The sequence below is a fragment of the Microtus pennsylvanicus genome, chromosome 3, assembly GCF_037038515.1.
Source record: "Microtus pennsylvanicus isolate mMicPen1 chromosome 3, mMicPen1.hap1, whole genome shotgun sequence".
Lineage (NCBI taxonomy): Eukaryota > Metazoa > Chordata > Mammalia > Rodentia > Cricetidae > Microtus > Microtus pennsylvanicus.
Window position 1 is genome coordinate 92,894,433 of NC_134581.1, and position 18,943 is coordinate 92,913,375.

General features: G+C 53.0%; 1 protein-coding gene across 4 annotated transcripts in view; it reads right to left on the bottom strand.

Moving 5' to 3' along the window:
* Nucleotides 1-18,943, bottom strand: part of Igsf9b (immunoglobulin superfamily member 9B) — a 57,091-nt gene that overhangs the window by 18,244 nt on the left and 19,904 nt on the right. For 2 of the 4 annotated variants that reach the window (XM_075966474.1, XM_075966472.1), the window contains exons 8-18: nucleotides 16,963-17,105; nucleotides 16,513-16,653; nucleotides 16,310-16,426; nucleotides 15,908-16,058; nucleotides 14,945-15,068; nucleotides 12,739-12,914; nucleotides 10,520-10,746; nucleotides 9,620-9,704; nucleotides 7,371-7,532; nucleotides 6,697-6,742; nucleotides 4,530-6,182 (exon numbers count right to left, since the gene is read on the bottom strand). In XM_075966474.1, the coding sequence (XP_075822589.1) occupies nucleotides 4,530-6,182; nucleotides 6,697-6,742; nucleotides 7,371-7,532; nucleotides 9,620-9,704; nucleotides 10,520-10,746; nucleotides 12,739-12,914; nucleotides 14,945-15,068; nucleotides 15,908-16,058; nucleotides 16,310-16,426; nucleotides 16,513-16,653; nucleotides 16,963-17,105 (3,025 nt within the window). Of the gene's footprint in view, nucleotides 1-3,128; nucleotides 3,175-4,529; nucleotides 6,183-6,696; nucleotides 6,743-7,370; nucleotides 7,533-9,619; nucleotides 9,705-10,519; nucleotides 10,747-12,738; nucleotides 12,915-14,944; nucleotides 15,069-15,907; nucleotides 16,059-16,309; nucleotides 16,427-16,512; nucleotides 16,654-16,962; nucleotides 17,106-18,943 lie in introns of all 4 variants that reach the window. The other 2 variants (XR_012910049.1, XM_075966473.1) reach the window with 2 other exon arrangements.

Genomic DNA, 18,943 nt, shown 5'->3' on the forward strand with positions numbered 1-18,943 from the left:
AAAATTCCCAATCCACTCATTCAACCCAAGAGGTGTTATCTGCCTAGCACCCTGCTCCCTAGAGTAGCTGAGAAAAAGAGGTGGCATATTTACAACATAGGAAAACCTTAGGCCAGGAAAGTCAAAATCCAGCTGGCCATTGCCTTGCTTCCGTGCGCTAAGAACTGGCCATCAAGACACGTGCGATAGCAATTCTTGACACACCTGGGAGCCTCAGCTGAAGAACCGCCGCCATTAGACTGGCTTGTAGGCACGTGTGCGGGGCATTTTCTTGATTGCTAAAGGTGGGAGGGAGTAGCCCACTGTGGATGGTACCATTGCTAGGGAGGTGAGCCTGGTCTTTATAAGAAAGGTCGTTGAACATAAGCCCAGGAGCAAGCCAGTAAGCAGTGTTCCTCCAAGGTCTCTGCTTTGGTTCCTGACCCCAGGTTCCTCTCTTGAGCTTTTGACCTGACTTCCCTGAATGATGCTCCTGCAAGCCAAATCCACCCTTTCCTCCCCAAGGTTGCTTTTGGTTCTGGTGTTTATCACAGCAACAGAAGATAAACTAGAGCAACACAGTTTCCCATTACCCCCACCCCAGACAGGAGGCAGAAAGAAGTAGCTCGGCGGCTGCCTCCTCTCATCACGGGTGAAAGGATGGGGATATCTATTTGAGTACATAGGACAGTCAGGGAGAAGGTGAAAGCACTCTCTATGTACCCCAGAGACAACCAGGAATTCACAAGCCAGCATCATTCCAGGCAAGCCCGATCACAAAGGGATCCCTCTCGGGGTGGGGGGGGTGTCAGGGTGCAGACTCAGTGTTCTGCCTCAGGACTCAGAAAACGCTTGTGTCCAAATGGGGACTCCTTCCTAGAATCCACCTAAATAAAAGGGGGTCAGGTTACGTTTTCCAGGCCTCTGCCTCACAGAGGGCACAGGAAATGGAAGTCGACAGAGATGGGAAATCGGAGTATTACCAGCATCAGAGGGGCACTGAGTAAGTGGCTGGACCCCCAGTGACCCAGAGAAGAATAGATCCACATACTGCAACTCCCCACACTGAGATGGGAGCTGGGAAGAGGATAAAGAGGGAAGAGAGAAAAGGAGGACGGGGTGGGGGAGCAGCAACGGGAATAAACAGGAGGAAAGGACAGAAACTGAAGGGGAAAGAAACAAAGCAAGGACAAACGCAGACAAGAAGCATCACCATGTCTCCAAGCAAGACCGGGGGACACATGCAAAGGTGCAGCATGAAGACAGCGTCTACAAAGGAGCCACCGCGCCCCCATGGCCCAGCAGCTCCTGTGCCCCAGGGAGTATTTCAGCAAGCAGGAGAATGAGCAGAGGTTCCTGTTGCCTAGCACCAGAAAAGCGTAACGCAGATAATGTAGAGGGTCTTCATTCTTCTGGGCTGGGGATGCTAGCCAGGCCTAGGAGAGGAACAACTGTCCTTCACTGCTGGCCCTGGACTCCAGGTTTGCCACGGTGATAATGTGGCTGGGTTCCCTCAGATCTGACATGATGAAGACACTGGGAAAGACAGGGTCAGGGGAATTGGAGGGGAAGGTGGGGAAGGGGCTGGAAGTCACAGATGACAGTAGAGCCTGTCTACTTCCCAGGAACTGGGTAAGAGCTGTCCTAGGGCTACCAAACCTCGGGGGCAACAAAGGGGCTATGCGCTATACGAGGGAATGGTGGGAAGGACAGGCACAGGACAGGGAAGCTGATCATTGCGCCTGCTCTGTAACATCCATCCAGGAGGTCCCGGAAGCAGGTGAGCTCGCAAGCACTGCACGATCCTGCCAACAGGGGTGGCTACAGGCTGGCATTCAGTGGGCCTCACACCATGTTAGGGCCGCTGAGATACTGACTGACCGTTTTAAAGCTTCAGGTCATAAAGAAATGTCCCCACCGTCTTTTTATGGGAGGCCTCTCTTATGACACAATGAGATTTATAGTCCTGAATTACGAAGAGCAGCCTGTCATGGCACGTGAGAGGAGAGAAGCAGGTAGCTTCTTCTCACTTGGAAACCAGAGCATCAACACAAAAAGCTCCCCCTTCCCACCCAGGAGCCTGGTGCAGTTTGCCAGTTCCAGCATGGGCAATGGAGCAGATGCAAAACAAGCATCTCTTTAGGATGCTTTGACAGAGAGGAAGTTCTGAGTGTCCTGAGCATCCTTAAGAGATACATGACCCCTTCACTGGGGGCTCTTCTTTTGGATTCCACCTGGAAGGATGCTGGAGAAGCCAGCCACAGTAGGGGAGGACCAAGTATTGATCTCTAGGATTTTCAACTTTCTGCTAACTCAACTCCCTTCTCCCTGGCATGAGTTCTCCCGAGGCCTTTTCCTAAGAGCATGACCCTAGGAGGCCAGCATAGCTACGACAGGGACCCTGAAAGCAATGTGGCTCTAAGGACGAGGTCACATTTCAGTCCTGCAGCAACCATGAAAGGGCTGCAGAATGCAAGAAGCTGGGGGAGTGGTTACACTTCCCACCTTCCAAAGATCTGGAAGCCACCTGATCCTGAGGACCCATATGGATGTGGAAGAGGGACGGCTATCGTTAAGAGCGCCAGAAAGGGGGGGAAAAATCTCAGGAAAAGTGAGGGATTAGCAACCCCAGGAAAAGATCTGAGTTTAGGGGGAGGGGTTGTCAGGGAGGACACTATCCCTGAGTCTGCTGGGAAAACTGAGCAGTGGGGTAGAGAGGATGAGAGGACCCCTGGAACTCAGTATAAACCCAAACAGGTCCCCAAGGGTAGAGATGCAAAGCTGATTGTGAAAATTCTGGGTCCTTTGGGGTTCATGCGGGGTCCTGCAGCTGCTGTGGGGAATCTATATGGGTGTTGGCAGTGGAGTGGCAAGTGAGAATAACTGCAATCCATTCTAGAAAGGTGGGTGTGGGCTTGGAGGTTAAAAGCTACAGCTAGGCAGTGCCCCGGCCTGGCAGCTGGGCAGCTGGAGCAGCAGAGCAATGCGATGTGGGGAACCCAGAAGCCATGGGAACCCAGGAGCAGCGGCCGCCCAGGTGGGGCAATGAGGGGGATGTGTTTTGGAGCCCCTCTTACAGAAGCGATGGCCCTGCTGAAGCCCCATTCCCCCTGCCCGCCCCGCCCCACCCCGCCGATGACCTCCCTTACCTATTGAGCTGAGGAGAGGCTTGTCTCGACAACACTGCCCAGATAGCTGAGATAATCAGAAACAAAGCAGTTACCAACACCGGCCAGGTGAACCACCCACGCGCACCCAGAGGGGAGAAGGGGGGGCACAGCGAGCAGAGACCCCAGGCGAGGCCAGAGGAGGGGTGAGGGAGAAGAGAGAGCCAGAGAACCAAAGGCATGATGGAACAGTGATGGTGAGCGGGCTGTACAAGGCACAGACAGGGAGTGAGGACAGCATTTGCTGCAGACAGAGGCGGGTGCCCTAGCTAGTCCCTAGGATCCCCACACAGCCTGCCCACTAGGAGCGCCTGCAGTTTCCAGTGACCAGAGTGGTGGGAAGGGGAGGGCTGAGATCCCTCCTCTCCAGCTACCTCCCAACCCTCCACCACCAGGACAGCCTCCTCTGGAACTCTGCTCGCTTCCACAGACCACTACATCAAGAAGAGAGAACCCAAGAGAAAGAGTGAGAAAGAGGAGGGAGAAAGGATGAGGGCTCGGCGAGGGAAGAAGGTACGGTGGGCACGACAGAGGCGTGGCAGTCTCTTCAGAACAAACTGGGTCAACCTCAAGGCAATGGAGAAGGAAACGAGGAAGACAGACTGACTTGAAAAGGAACAAAGGCTAGGAGGCAGGGAGGAGGGCAGGTTCACGGAAGAAGAGGTACAGACGGGTGTCCAGGCCGACTGGTACCTGGAATACCAGCTGATACAGTACAGAGTGTGCGCTCCCGGTCGAGCAGATCTCGGGAGCTTGTCTGTCTGTCTGTCTCTCTGTAGCTTCCTGTGACGCACACAGGACGGCGGGGATATGGCTCCCCCCACACACGGGTCTGAGCTTGTTCTTAGGCTCCAGGGGCACCTTCCTGGAGAGACTAAGGACGGCCTGGAGTTCAGCACTTACTGGGCATGCTAACAGACATCGTATGTAAGCACACGGGGCCCCTGTGCAGCAGCCCTACGTGGTGCGGAGTGGCTACGCAAGAGAAGACTCTGAGACAAGGTCTGTAGGCAACTGCGGAGAACCGCGACTACCCAACGCCTGAGATTAACAGGGTATGGTCAGCCCCGCCTCAGGAGCAGGATTCACAGACATCACTTCCTGCTGTGCTGACCCCTTCCCCACGTTCCTGATACACGGAGAGCCTTCACTGAACTCTGGGCTGGATGAGGCAACTCATGAAGCTTCCGACAGGGTACCAGCAGGTAAACCCACCAGTCCCAGTGAAGGCACTCTGCCAACGTGTGGCCAGACCTCCTCTCCCAGAGGTGCAGCAGTGTGTCCCAAACAAAGCCCGTTGTTGGGATGTTGGGGAAGTAGGGGACAGAGTAAGGCATAGGGAGCTTGACTGGAAGTGGGCCAGAAGCAGTGGCTTACACTCACCCTGAACTAGGTAAGGTTGTTGGGGGATCTGGCCGGAGTGGCTCCTCCCCCATTCTCCGAGGGGAAGGTGTCTGTCCAAACACATCCAAGTTGTCCCCTGGGGCGGGAGGAGCAGGTCCGGGTGGAGGAGAAGGATAGCCTGTAGCCAGAGTGGTAAAGCCCATGGTGGGTCTGTAGCTGGGGCTCCCACTGCGGCTGCTCTGTGAAGGAGATCCGGTGGACGGCGTGGACTTGCGAGAGAAGCTGACCGCGGCTGGCGGCTGGAGGGTGATCTCTGACATCTCAGCCTGCTGCAGTAGGCCTGGTCGAGGTCGGGCTCGAGCAGCGAGCTCAGGGGAGCCAGTGCGGGAACTGAGGGGGCTTTGGGTCAGAGGTGAGAGCCGGGAGGGCTGTAGCACCACTTGATGTAAACTGGGCTCGGCACGCCGGGCCTGCCGGGGACTGGGCCGGGGCCTGGGCTGGGGCTCGTACCACCGGGTATCCAGGCCAAATGTGCTGGGGCCACCGTGCCCCCCGGGCTCGGTTGGCTCGGGGTAAGGCAACACCGGTATCCCCATACCTTGGCTGGTATGTCTTAGCTGCCCTTGGCTGACCAGAGGTTGCATAGGTCTGTCCTGCCACTTGGTGGCAGGGGGCGCCGGGATGGGGCCCCTGCCAGGTGACTTGCCAACCCAGCCTTTTGGCGCCTCCAGAGATAGCATGCCTGGATAGGCTGCAGGCACCTGGAGGGGGGTTGGGGGCAGTCCTCGGGGCAGGCAGGGCTTGGGCTGCAAACTCTCGGCCACATCACAGGGGTGCAGCTGATGGGGGAACATCATAGCTGGGGTCTCCAGTCCCCCAAAGGGAAATTCTGGCCGGCCCCAGGGCTCAGGGGAGCGCCCTCCTGTAGGTGTCTGAGTCAAGGGCAAAGTGCTGTTGGAAGCATTCTCTCCATTTTCCTCAGGGATGGTGGGGTGGCCAAAAGGCCCCTCGGTGTGCAGGGGTGGGGATGACATGACCGAGCTCAAGGGGCTGCCCACTTCTGGCATATAGAAGGGTGGAGGCTCCACCTCCCCAGGGCTGCTGCTGCTCAAGTACCCATAATACTGGCCGTGGTGGAAGGACCGAGGGGCAGGGGGCCTCGCTTGGCCAGTAGCCTGGAGCCGTCCTCCCAGTCCACTAGGGCCCTCGAGCCCACGAGGCTGGAACCGAGGGCTGTATGCTGGTGGTGGCAGGTAAGGGTCCTGGCTGGAAGACATAGGGGTCAGCTGAGGCTTCAGGGCAGCCACAGACGTGGGCACCAGTGTGTCTTCATTCTCCTCGTCTGACTGCCGGAACTCGGGGTACATGTCAGTCTCCTCAGCGAAGGGGAAGCCCTCGATTCGCCGGCCCTTCACCGCAGGCTCCATCTCAGAAGGGCCCATGACAAAGCGGCCATCGGGACCTCTGCTGATCAGCTCAATGGGTGTGGTGGCCTCAGCCTCAGCCTCAGCCTTGGCCACGCTATACTTCCTGCTGCTGATAGCCCTCTTGGTCTTTTTGTACAAGGACAGCTCTTTTTCCCTTGTGGGGCTCAGCATCCTCTTGGCTGCAGGCTGGCCCTGGTCGTCAGAGGATTCAGATGGGGCTCGGAGAGTGCGGATGCTCTCAGGACTCACCTTGCCGGAGGACAAGCTGTAAGGATAGGAACAGAAGGTGATAAGGGGTGCGATACAGCCTACAACTTTATGTCATTGTCTGAACAGCGACTCTAAAGGAAACAGGCATGGATGGGCTGCATATTTCGGTCAGAAACTCTGGCCAGCTCTCTCAATTGTCTAGACACGCATCATCCATTTTTGGAATAAACACCCACACTGCTACTTTTCTTATGGCCAGCGCCTAAATTTGGTACACCCTGCCCAAGCGCAACTCCAACTTTATTCCCTAGTTGTTCAAGAAATGCAAGCTAATATTAACATTGACTCTAGCAAAGCAAAGGACAAAAAACCGCAAAGCTAAACAAATAACTTACTAGCTTGGATCATCTCTACTACACTCCCTCAGTCCACGTGGGCAACTTAGAACTGACATGCCAATCTGCAAACGTGAAATAGCTTAGGGAAATGGGGTCAGCTAAAACTAATAGTTTACCTATGTCTAGCCTCCGCCTTCTACCTATAGACCCCCAAGAGCCAGAGATACTTACGGAGATTCAAGACTCTTCCTACAGTGAGTGATGGAGAGCGGAGGATCTGGAAGGAAAACCAAAGGAAGAGGCCTGAGCCCACAAACAAAACTGGTAAATTCTACAACCAGGGTGCACAGAGAGGAGAGGCCTGATAGGCAGTCACAGCGGAAAGGCTTCCCTTGCCTGGCAGTTCTATGCCCAACTCAGAGGCCCTCTCTCCCTGTAGCCTTGGCCCATCCCTGTTCTCTCCAATACCCTTGCTCTCTTCTTTCCCCTTTTCAAATCAAGCCCTACTGAGCATAGAGGCACATGCCTGTAATCTCAGTGCTTGGTAGACTGAGACAAGACAATCTCAAAATTGAGGCCAGTCTGGGCTCTCTATCAAAATAATAACAACAACAATAATAACAATAACAATGATAACAACAATAATAATAAAGGATGTGAAGTGGGGAATGGAGCTGGATTGGTGGGTCCTAGAGGGAATTAGAGGTAGTGGGGGAAGATAATAGAAGTGTGGAATTTTCCAGAAATGAGCAAAATGTTTTAAAAATCAAATCTAATCCCACTGGCAGCTCTGCCTGCAAGATCCCTGTGTCCCTCTTTCCAGAGGAGAAGCTCCCCAAGCGGTTTGGCTGCCTCCTAGAGGACACCTGACCTCAGCCAGGCACTGAGAGGGGACAAGCGCCTACCTTTCTTCCGCTTGAGCTTGCGCTTCCGCTGCTTGTTGACAAAGCAGGCAGCCAGAGTGCTGAAGAGGATGGCGGCCGCCAGGAAGCAGATGGTGGCCACTATCCCAGCCAACACGGGCCGGGCCAGCCCATCATCGGTCAGGTCCGGCTGTGGGAAGATGTCTGCAAGGAAGGCCAGAAGTACTCGTGGGTCTCATGCTTGCCAGAGTTTTCCCCACCTGCTCTGAGATTTGATCTCTAGAGACTCCCCCCCCCCCCCCCCCCCGTCCGTGGCAGACGAGGCTGGGGCCTGGCTTCCACACCCAGTTCTCACATGAGCCTTTAAAGAGGAGTGATGGGGTCGGCGCAGCAGTGTGGGGAGAGGTAAGGAAGGGGCAGTCTGTGACAGTCAAGTAACTTCCCTGTAGCTTACAAAGAAGAAACGATACCCACATCTCCCCTCCAGAGGATAATCCCCAGTTATACTCTATGGCTGTCACTGTGAGCGCTTCCACGCATGCTCCCAGACCTTCCACGGTAACCCTGTGAGCTACACACAGACTCGACTTCTCCAATTGAAGACACTGACTGGCAAAGACTGAAGAACTAACTCACTCTGCTGTTGGCGGTACCCTAACAGGAGCACGGTTATTCCCATTTCCAGCCTTCTCCCATGCCATCTAGAGAATGAAGACACCTTGGGAATACAACTCTAAATCAGAGAGAGGGACCGATAGGATAGAATACGGGCCCATCCATCTTCTAACTCCTTACAGGATAGGCTGGACGCTGCCTACAGCAAGGACTGCTCTATCTTGGTCATTCAGGCTCCAGAAGCCGACTGGAGCTGTAGAGAAGAGGGGCTCGTTCTCCCTCCCACAGTTAAAGAACAAGCCTTATGCAGGATTCACAGGCCAGTTAGTGACCGAGCTGGTCCAGACCTCAGCCCACCGTACTGCACGCGTGGGCCGTGGGATCAATAACTACCACTCTTAAAGGATACCGAAGGGAAATTTCAAACATTGAGATACGGCTGGCCAGTGTTCACTTCCATGTCAACAATGATAATGGATAAAAAGAATCCACATCCCACTGATAGACCATTGGAAAATAGGGGAGCTAACTACAGGGGATGCCGCTGTTGCTGCAGCCTCGTTCCCCCACGTAGGACTGCCTGACTAGGTGTGCTTCCTTACTTTGGGGGACCGGGCACAAGGCTACTGAGTCAGAACAGTTCACAAAACCGAGTGCGCAAAACACTCAAGTCCTCTACTTTGGCTCTGGCTGGAAGCTATTTTTCTATGTTCTTCTCTCTCTCTCTCTCTCTCTCTCTCTCTGCATTTTTTCCCTGGAGGGGAGCCAAAACAGAAGCAGCTCCTTTTTGCTGCCTATGGGAGATAACTTGAGTTTACACAAACACCCCAGGGTGCCTAATATAGAAGACAAAAAAAAAATCACACTCTCCCCTTCCCCGTATGCCCTCGGCTTCACTCCTCTCTTCCCCATCTGTCCACACCAGTGCTTTGGTAACTCCAAGAGGCTTCCTACAAGAGCCTTCTGGCCAAGACCCTTGCAACCTGGCCCTAGGGATCTCAGTATACTCTGTGCCCAAGGAAAGGGTTCCTTGGCTGGCTTACTAAGGAAGAGCCTCTCCCAAACCAAGGACACCACTTCCCTGGCGAGGGTCTCTGCTATGTTTCAGGAACTCTGGTATGGAGAGAAGACATGTGGAAATGGGACCAGTGCCAAGAAAAAAAAACAAGATAAATGGAGAAAATGCTAGGGAGTTGGCTTTATTTAGCCTGAAGAAAAAAAGAAAAACTCTAGGGAGAGGAAGAAAGGAAGGAAAACAATACCAAACAACAATTTTCCAAATAAAACCCACATAATTATAAGGAAGCCTATAATAGGCATCCAACAAACACTTGTTGACCTGCTACGTCTTCCCTCTAATTCACAGTGCCCGCCCCATCACACGCTAAAGCTCAAGAGCAAACAGAAAGTGTATAGCAAGCAGCGCACGCTGACAAGATGGAACGATTTACTTCCTCAGCTAGCTTACAGTGTAGCAGCGGCCCAGCTCCACGGTGGGATAAACCATCACGCGTCACGGAATCACAGATCTGATGGACTTCAGAAATGCTAGGACTCCCAAGCTTACGTCTCTAACCCAGCCCGCCCTCCCAGATTAGCTGTTCTACAAAGGACTCTCGTGTGGCCGTAAAGCTTATGTCCTGGTTGTTGTTAGACAATTTGGGAACCCAAAGTACCTGTGCTGGAGACGCCGGCGATGTTGCTGGGCTCGCTGATCAGATCCTGCATGACAGCCAAAACCCGGAACTCATACCACGTATCCTACAATCCAGGGACAATGCCCAGTCAGCTGCGGGGCTTAGGACCACAGCCACTGACCCTGCGCATGACTTCCATGAAACAGGGTACCCTTGTCCCAGGAAGTGTTTAATGATGACTGCTTGTATCAGTCAATGTTATAGTGTGCCTGTTCCCACCATTCGAGCTATGGACTTTGAGCCACGTACACAAGGCCATCGATAGACTGCAGAGACAGACGCACAATGAGCTCTCAAACGGCATCATGAATCAATTCCAGTGGCCATTCAGAGCATGCAGGAAAGGGGAAATTGAAGGGTGTATGGATGAGATCTCTTCTATCTATGAAGCAACCTTCTTTCTCTCTCAAGAAAAAGATGTTCCTGCTTAAAAGATGTCCACAAAAAAAAAAAAAACCAACAGTTTCTTCCAGGACTCTGAGTTATTAAAAGAAGACCCACCCCCTCTTGACCAGCCTAAGAGACAACTTTTCTAGGGATTCCTTAGCCCACCCTAACTGGAACCCAGGAAACTGAGTTCTGAGGTCTGATGATCCCTACTGGCCTCAGTCTGCCTTACCCTAGTTAGAGTCTATAGCTGAGTCAAACCACCTGTGTTAGCACTGGTCCCCAATGCCAAGCTAGCTAGCTCTGGTCTGGCGACCTAATCCAACCGTTGGTGGCAGACTACGGAGAGTGTAAGACCGCAGATAAAGAGGGTCAGTGTGGGGCTTGACCTTATGCTCCTCAAGTGCGTTACTCAAATACTCAGTGGCTTCACAAATAGTCCTAACAACTCCAGAAACTGGGAACAAGGGACAAGAAAGTTAAAGTCCTCACCTGTGACAGATCCTTGGCAAAAAAGTCTCCATCAGTGCCTGGGATGGCATCATCCAGCATCTCCCAGCGCTCCCCGACTCGGAACTCCATGATATAGCGGTCGATGGGGAAGCTGTGGTTGGCAGGTGGGAGCCAGGACAGGAGCACACCCTGCTGGGTCCGGTTGGCTGTGAGGCACCTTGGTGGGGTCACCAGCACCAGGGGTTCTGGAGTTGTAATGGGGAATGCTACAGGAGGAAGAGGAAGAAGAAAGATGATGGCCGCAGATCCCCAACCCAGCGTGGGGAGCAGAGTCGAGCAAAAGATGACTTTGGTTCAGAGAGGTGAGAGGGCGTCACCTACAGAAGCCCTCCTGATTCCAGGAAAGGTAAGTCAGGGCTGGTGACCCAGAGCTGTGGCTCTTTTCCGACTAGGACCGCTGCAAGATGACCAAGCAGCGGGCACCATGGAGAAGAGAGAAGAATCTAGTGCAGAGTACAGTCATGTGACATATAACATCTCTGATGGTAGCCCCATGAAATTATAGAGCTAAAAATTCCTATCATCTAGTAAGAGAGTAAACACTGTAAGAGAAAAACAAGTGCCTCCCACAGGGGCGGTGCCTCCCACAGGGGCGGTGCCTCCCACAGGGGCGGTGCCTCCCACAGGGGCGGTGCCTCCCACAGGGGCGGTGCCTCCCACAGGGGCGGTGCCTCCCACAGGGGCGGTGCCTCCCACAGGGGCGGTGCCTCCCACAGGGGCGGTGCCTCCCACAGGGGCGGTGCCTCCCACAGGGGCGGTACATCAGTATGAACAAATCTGTGGCACTGCGGGTCACATAACATGTGCAGAATACGTGGCAACAGCAACACCCAGCCATGAGTGTTTATTGTGTATATGCATTTATTATGCCATATATGTCTTTTTAAGACTTATGTTTTGGGGCTGGAGAGATGGCTCAGCGGTTAAGAGCATTGCCTGCTCTTCCAAAGGTCCTGAATTCAATTCCCAGCAACCACATGGTGGCTCACAACCGTCTGTAATGAGGTCTGGTGCCTTCTTCTGGCCTGCAGGCATACACACAGACAGAACATTGTATACATAATAAATAAATATTTTTTAAAAAAAAGACTTATGTATTTATTATGTATACAGTGTTCTGCCTGCATCTATTCCCACAGGCCAGAAGAGGGCACCAGATCTCTTTACAGTAAGCCACCATGTGGTTGCTGGGAATTGAACTCAGGACCTCTGAAAGAGCAACCAGTGCTCTGAACCTCTGCGCCATCTCTCCAGGCCCTGTGCTTTATTTCTATGGCTAGGGTGTACTCCAACAACGGAAAAGGTTGCTGGTGACAACAGCCCACCCTGCTCCTGCAGCATCAGCTCTGAGGATCTACAGTTCACTGGATTTCTTGGTTGCATCATTTTGTCTCATGCCATCTACACGAAGACCTCACTGCTTAACGACACATTTCTCAAATGTGGTTGCCTCTGATGCTTTTCCTACTATTAAGAGGCACATGGTTTATCTTCTGCTCTCATCCCAAGAACTGATAAGCTCTTCTCACGACACACGAGTCCTACTTTTGATTCCATCTGGGGCCCTTGAGCTCAAAATGAGGCCCAGGCCAGGCTTGGTGGTGTAAACCTTTAATCCCAGCACTTGGGAGGCAGAGACAGGCAGAGCTCTCTGAGTTCAAGGCCAGCTAGGTACAGAGTGAGTTCCAGGTTAGGTAGGCCTACACAGTCAGACCCTATTCAAAAACAAACAATAAATGACACCCAGAAGAGGAACTTCGGAGTTTGGGGTGAGCATTTTACACCTGCCATCCACGGGGCAGAAAGGGGGCTGGAGACACGACCTCCATCCACCTGAGAAGTGTCTCTTGCCAAGGATTGTTCTTAGACACCTCCCTGCCCCCAGAAGAAATACAAGTGTAGTCAGATAGTGCAGAAGGACTCCCTGTCCCCTTGTAGAACTGCCCAACATTCATATATGGCATTGAACCTCTCCATCCCATCTGAGGGTTCCCATGATGCAGGACCAGAAACCCTACAGAAGAAAACGGCAAATCCTTACTGGGAGATCAAAAGAGCCCATTACAGAGAACCCTTGGTAAGGTACTGGCACACACACCAAGCCCTAATGTTAGTTCTGAGACTATCACTAGCATCAACTTTGTCTAGGACACCTCTACTAAGAAATAACCCCCATACACACCAGCCCAGGACCTCACCTAAAGTGTTCACAGTGACCACCTCACTGAAGGCGCTGGTTCCCAGCCTGTTCTGGGCCAGGACACTGAACTGGTATGCGGTCTCAGGCTCCAAGCTGTCTACCAGCAACCAGCTGGGGCCCGGTGGCACTGACAAGGACAGCCAGTCGTGGGGCCCAAACTGAGCCCGCTTCATCCTGACCAAAAGAGAGAGAGAAGAGATGGGGGAGAAGGGGTGGGGTGGGTCACACTGGAGAGAATAGCATGCACGCAAGGTCCCCAAGGAAAAGGCAGTGAAAATACAAGCATTCCCAGGTCCAAGGGCAGGAAGAAGGATAACCAAGGTGGGGTTACCTGCCTGGCTCTGGCTATGCCAACTTTCATGGCACCTGGGCACACCCCACTGTGGTACCTCCCCATGGAAAAGGGGTCGTCGGGTGTAAATCATGCTGAGGACACTGGTCAAGTTACCAATTGCACTGTGAGAGAATTCTACTCTCGGAACCACTTTATATATGGGTTCGCTTGATAGAATAGGGACACTGGATTTGAGGAGGAGCGGCTGGGCAATGCCAAGACTAGAAAAGGAACCTAGACAACCTTGACTGTCTACCCTACTGGAGAGAGACAAAAGTGAGGCCCAGAGTCATCCAGGATGCTCTGCTAGACCCAGTCCAACTCAGGTCATCTGAGGATAGCCAAGGCATGTAAAAAAAAAAAAACAGGTTTTGCTTTGTGGCAGGCCCAGGATTCCTGAGACTTGACCTTGGAGGACAGAAATCACAGTCAAGGGGAAAGTAACAGAGATGGAGAGAAAAGACTAGGGATGAGGTTTCCCACTCCAAAGCCTCCTCCTCAACACCCAACAGGTAAGGAAACCACCTGCTGCAGATGCAGTTCCAGAAGACACCACAGGGAGGAGACATTGTCCAGGATAACTGGCCTACTCCATGCAGCCCTGAGCTGTAATTCACTGATACCCACAGGTTCCTCCCTAGATTTTAAGACTCATTCCTGCTATCAGGTGTGCCCAATAATGTGAGCAGAGGCCAAACACGCATGGAAAGAAAAAGAAAAAAAACCAGCAGGCGTCAAATGACTACAATAGTACAATGATCTGTCAGAAGGAAGCGGGGAATCTCCTCTACCCTGGCAACTGCCCTTCCCTGACAAAGCAAGTGAACAGAATGTGATAAAAGTGGTGCAGATGAACAGCATCCTCATACAGCACAGCGCCATCGGCCACAAAGGGAGCCAGTATCTGCACCCAAATCTGCTACACCAAATGCCACCCTTCCCCAACCCCAATTAAGGCACAGTTCAACCACAGGGATCTCAAAAGTCTGTATATGCATACAGTCTGAGAACGGCTGGGGAGATGGGAGGCCGCCCTCAATTTCAGGCTGTTGAGGGCCCTCTCTGAGGTCTAAATCTGCTTGTTCCTCCTCCCCAGATTCAGACTGAACCAGGCTGAAGGAGAGGGAAGCGAAAGGTTTGTCTTCCCCACTTGAGAATGTTGTCTGTGAAGCTGTGGTTCCCAGCTCAAGACAGGAATGCTAGGAATGAGAAGCCCCAGAGACATGGAAAAGAAGGGAGTGCCGCTCGCTCGGCTTCTCTTCATACTATCCCATGCCTTGGGTCCTCATCCTGGTCCGTGCATTTGTGAGATCTCGCTACCCCAAGGTTTGGGCAAGGATCTTAAGTCACTGATCTGGTTAATAACAGACATGAAAATGACATGCACAAAATCCTAGAGAGAAAATACAGACAGGAGAGGCAAGGGCAGGGATGGGAGCATATGTTCTCCTGATACCTGCAACCTCTGGGCAAGGAACAACAAAAACTAGACTCTAAACCTCACATACCATTTACAACACTGTCAAGACTAGGAACCTGGAGAAAGACTGAGGTAAGACAGTAAATGAGGGGGCACTGAGAGTGCCACAGAGAAGGCACGGGGGGTGGGGGGGATGAGTTAAGCCCAAACCAGCATTCCAACCTCCAGGGTGGTACCATAAGGACTCACTGAGTCCCTTATAGACATCCCTAGCATCCTTAAGAACTCCATCACTGCCTGGCCATCTGCAGAGCTGACAAGTGCAGGTCCTAGCCTCCTTGGGCCCACCGCCAGCCCCAGGGTGGGATGGGATGGGATGGGGCAGGCTGGGTGCCCTAAGTGGGGCAAGGGAAAGAGAAGCAGAGAGCAAAGCATGCGGGGCTGACTCACAGAGGTCCGTACCAAACTGAGAATGTCTGCTCATAGCCTCCATCATAGCCTGGTTCCCAGGACACATTGGCAGTTGTCATGGAGACCTGGACCCGGACACTGCCTGGGGCGTGGGGACTGGTGCCTGGAGACCAAGGAAGACAGCTCAGACCAAAAGAAGCCACCGAGCCCATTTGCTCATCCCCACCATCTTCTGGTAGGAGATCCAGGGTACCAAGATGCGTCCTAAGAAGTGGCTCCAGCGAAGGCAGGATCCCAGGCCCACCCTGGTCCTGCTGGGGTCAGAGAGAAAAGCCCACCCACTACATAGGCTAGCATCACCAGCAGGAACATGGGCCAGAGGGAAAAACAGAACCCTCCTTATCCTGACCAAATTCCCATGCATCTTGTGAGCTAAAAATCAATCCCTTGGCATCCTGGGAAAACCCAAAAATCACATCCCCTTAATCTCTAGCTACGAAAGACAGCCACATTGCACACAGCAGACAGCAGTGGTCTAGGTACAAGGCCACACCTGCTGGATATGAAGGATGTGACTCCAGGCCAGGTTATGAATAACAAGATGCAGACCACTTTATTCATAGTCTAAACTGACAGGAAAAACTGTATTGGCTTTGGGTGATACTGTGACTGTCAAGTCCCAAGGGACAGGCTACACTTAGGCTGCCATGTCCTGAGCAATCAGAACAAGGAGCACAGTCATTCCTCGTGCCCCAGGCTGTGGACACGAGCCCTCCCTTCAGGCAGCTCAGGGTCTGGCCAAGGTGCCACATCTGATTCTCACTCTATTCCAGTAACCACAGACCTCCCCTCCCCTGCCCAAGACAGGACAAACATGGATCCTGACCCTGCCTGCCATAGTCCCCTGCAGTCAAGGGTTTCAGTTGTACTCCTTGGTCTGACTTAGGAAAGATGCCTGCAGAGTGATAAAAGTCACCCCAGATGGCCTACTCGACCACATACCGATGACAGTGAGGTGGGTGCTGGCAGTGATGCTTGTGACCACATTGGTGGCAACACATTCCCACTCCCCGTGGTCCTCCTTACTCAGGGCACGGAACTGGAGACTCCCGCTGGGCAGGGCGTTGTGCTTGCTTCTGCTGGGCTTCCCTACCTTAGCCAAACAAGGAGCAGGGAAGAGGATGGGAGCAGAGATTCAGGTTAAGGGACGCGAGCTCACAACTCAGGAGTCTGAAGAGGATGAAGGTGGTGTCGCGAGCCCTGAGCCCAGTGCCAACACCCCACCACTATCCTCCAATGTCACCTCCCCTCCTAACATCTGGCCTGTCCACACAGTTCCAAACAGAACTACCACTGGATCTTCCCTGCCTCCCCCACAGTGCAAGAGCTTGAAGGCCCAGGTACCTTCCTCCAGGTGATGACAGGGAAGGGGTCCCCTGCAGCTGCGCAGGGAATGAGCAGCTCCCGGCCGGCCTCCTGCCTGTACTCCCAGCCTGGTAGCACCGTGAAATACGGGGGGTCCTGCGGGAAGCACAGAGACACATGGGAAAGGTTGGCCGAAGGAAAACTGCCCACCACAGGGGCCACGCACCATCTGGGAGACTCACCTTTAGGACAAGCCGTGCAGGGGCAGACTGGCCCATAGTCCCCAGGGTGTTGTAAGGCACACAGGTGTAAGTGCCAAGAGCCTCCTCTGTGGCCTCTTCAATGCGAATAGAGCCATCGTCCATCAAGGTCCACCCCAAGTTCTGCCAGACATAGATAAGAGAGCAGGGGGCCATGGTCAGGACACAGGCACTGAATACCGGCCACTTCCGGGCAGAGTCTGAGCCGGGCTAGAGGAGTATGGGTCAGTACAGCAACTGAGCTGAAACTGGCATCCCCTGCGGACGTGGAACATGGCCAAACGCCTGCCAGATCGTTGCTCATTGTTTGCCTAGACTTTTTTTTTTTTTAAGGAATAGTAGGACTGGCAAAGGCCCAGAGCCCAGAGGCAGCATCTTTCTTGTCAGAAGGATCCTCCTCATTCTGTGTCCCAACAAGCATCTCCCTCCTACCTTCTCTACCTGCAGTGGCCGGCCATCCTTATTCCACTTCACCACAGTAGCGGGTGGCTCTGCATCCACAGGACAGCGGATATAGCCATGGATTCCCACGGGCACATAAATGACAGGGGGCATGTTGAGGACACGGGCTGGGTCTGTGGTAGGGGTGGTGTGGGAGAAACAATCAAAGCAGAAGGTGAGCGCCAGTGCACACTCCCCATTCCTTTGCAAAAGAACCTATACATCTACTACTTCAGACTCTCAACATTCAACACAGGGCTTGGAGCCAGGGCCACCAACAATCCCACTCTGGAGCACTTATAGCCTAGGAGCCACGCACAGCAGACAGGAGCAGGCTGCAGCTTCTTTCAGCCGCCCTGCTTACTACACTTTTAAGAACCGTAAGATGCTCAGGAATGAGTGGAGGCATTCAAAGGTGCATTTTAAATGGCCCAGGACTTGGAAGCGGCTCTCACCACAGACTTTAGCCCGGCCCTGCCAAGCCAACAATGACTGTGCAGTTCTCCAACTACTTTGTATCCTGAAGTTTCTCACGAGTAAGCAGTTAATTATTTCACATCCTAAACCGAAAGAGCAATGTCAGTTCTAGGTACAATGCTGTCCCAAGCAGAACGGTTGGTATTCCTTCTGCAGGATGTCTAGCCTCCCTTGGCCTCAGTAATTTCACTTGACTCTGCAGTTAAAGGTAAAACCCACCATGGCCCCAGGACAGACAGCAAGAGGCCCAGGAGCCCTGTGCTGAGAGGTAAGTGACATCTCATGTCCCCCAGGACCCCTAGGGCTACAAAGGAGAAAGATCCAGAGCTAGGAAGGCTGTGAGCTGGTTGGTGCCTTTTAAGCATTCTGAGCTCTTCAGAGAAGAGCCTTACATAAATACCAGGCCGAGTTATATATTTAGATGTAGCTTCCTACTTTTGTATGATAGTCCTTTTTTTTTTTATTCCTCTAAGGTTTTCAAAGGGTTTATGAATGGGAAATACTCTGAGCACTGCTCTTTAGCAGAAATAAAGATCCTTGTCTCACCCACCTATAAATCTCAACTCCCTGGATTCTCTTTGAAGGGAGGAATGGGGTAAGAAAGGACAAGTGGGAGCGGGTGGGGATGCTGGTGCTGAGGAGAGCCAGGGAAACCAAGATGCCTCAGCAAGAGACAAGCGGCCCGCAGCTCCAAGGATGGAGCCTTCATCTTGGTTGGTTTGGCATCCTTCTGAAAGCTGGTTCCTGCTAGCTGTCTCCCTCCTGCATCACTGCTACCTTCTAGTTCATGTGGCACTGCCCACACCCAGCCCAGAGGGAGAGACACATCTGCAAGGTGAAGCAGTCCCTTCCTGTGGTCCCCAGGACTGCATGCTTTTCCTACTACAGATCTAGGGAGTCCACCCAGTGTCCTGGGCTTCCCAATTCATAACAGTCTAGAACCTGCACCCCAGCAAAGCACAAATCCTGAGCAGGTGTCAGCAGTACAGGAGGACTGAGGCCTTTACTCCCACCCTCATAGTCACCCCACAAAACGAGAAAACACACACCGTGAGGAGTGGGGAGGAACACGGCAAGTACAATGGCGCTTCACCGCTGTGACCTTGCCTGTTCAACAGCAGACCCTTGCGAGCACTGTGCAGCCATCAGGGGGAGCTCCCTCTAAGTTGTCCTCAGCTTAGAGCCTGACTTAGATCACCAAGTTACATTGTTTATCCCTGCCTCTCCATGTCCTCGGGTGTATATCATTCTCCCACACCAGCATTCTAAGAATGGAAGTCTGTCACCTATAGCAACAACCTGCAGCCTTTGTTGCCTGAGTGACAGGACCATCCATGAGTCAAAAGGAAGGCATTAATCTCCATTACCCATCTTCCCATCTCACTCTGTCAAATGTCTAGCTTGTCACGGGGTAGGAACGCAACCCAAGGCACCCAAGTATTCATTCTAGGTGGAATCTAGGGCTCACCCATAAGCCCTCTCTGGGTCTGGTGGA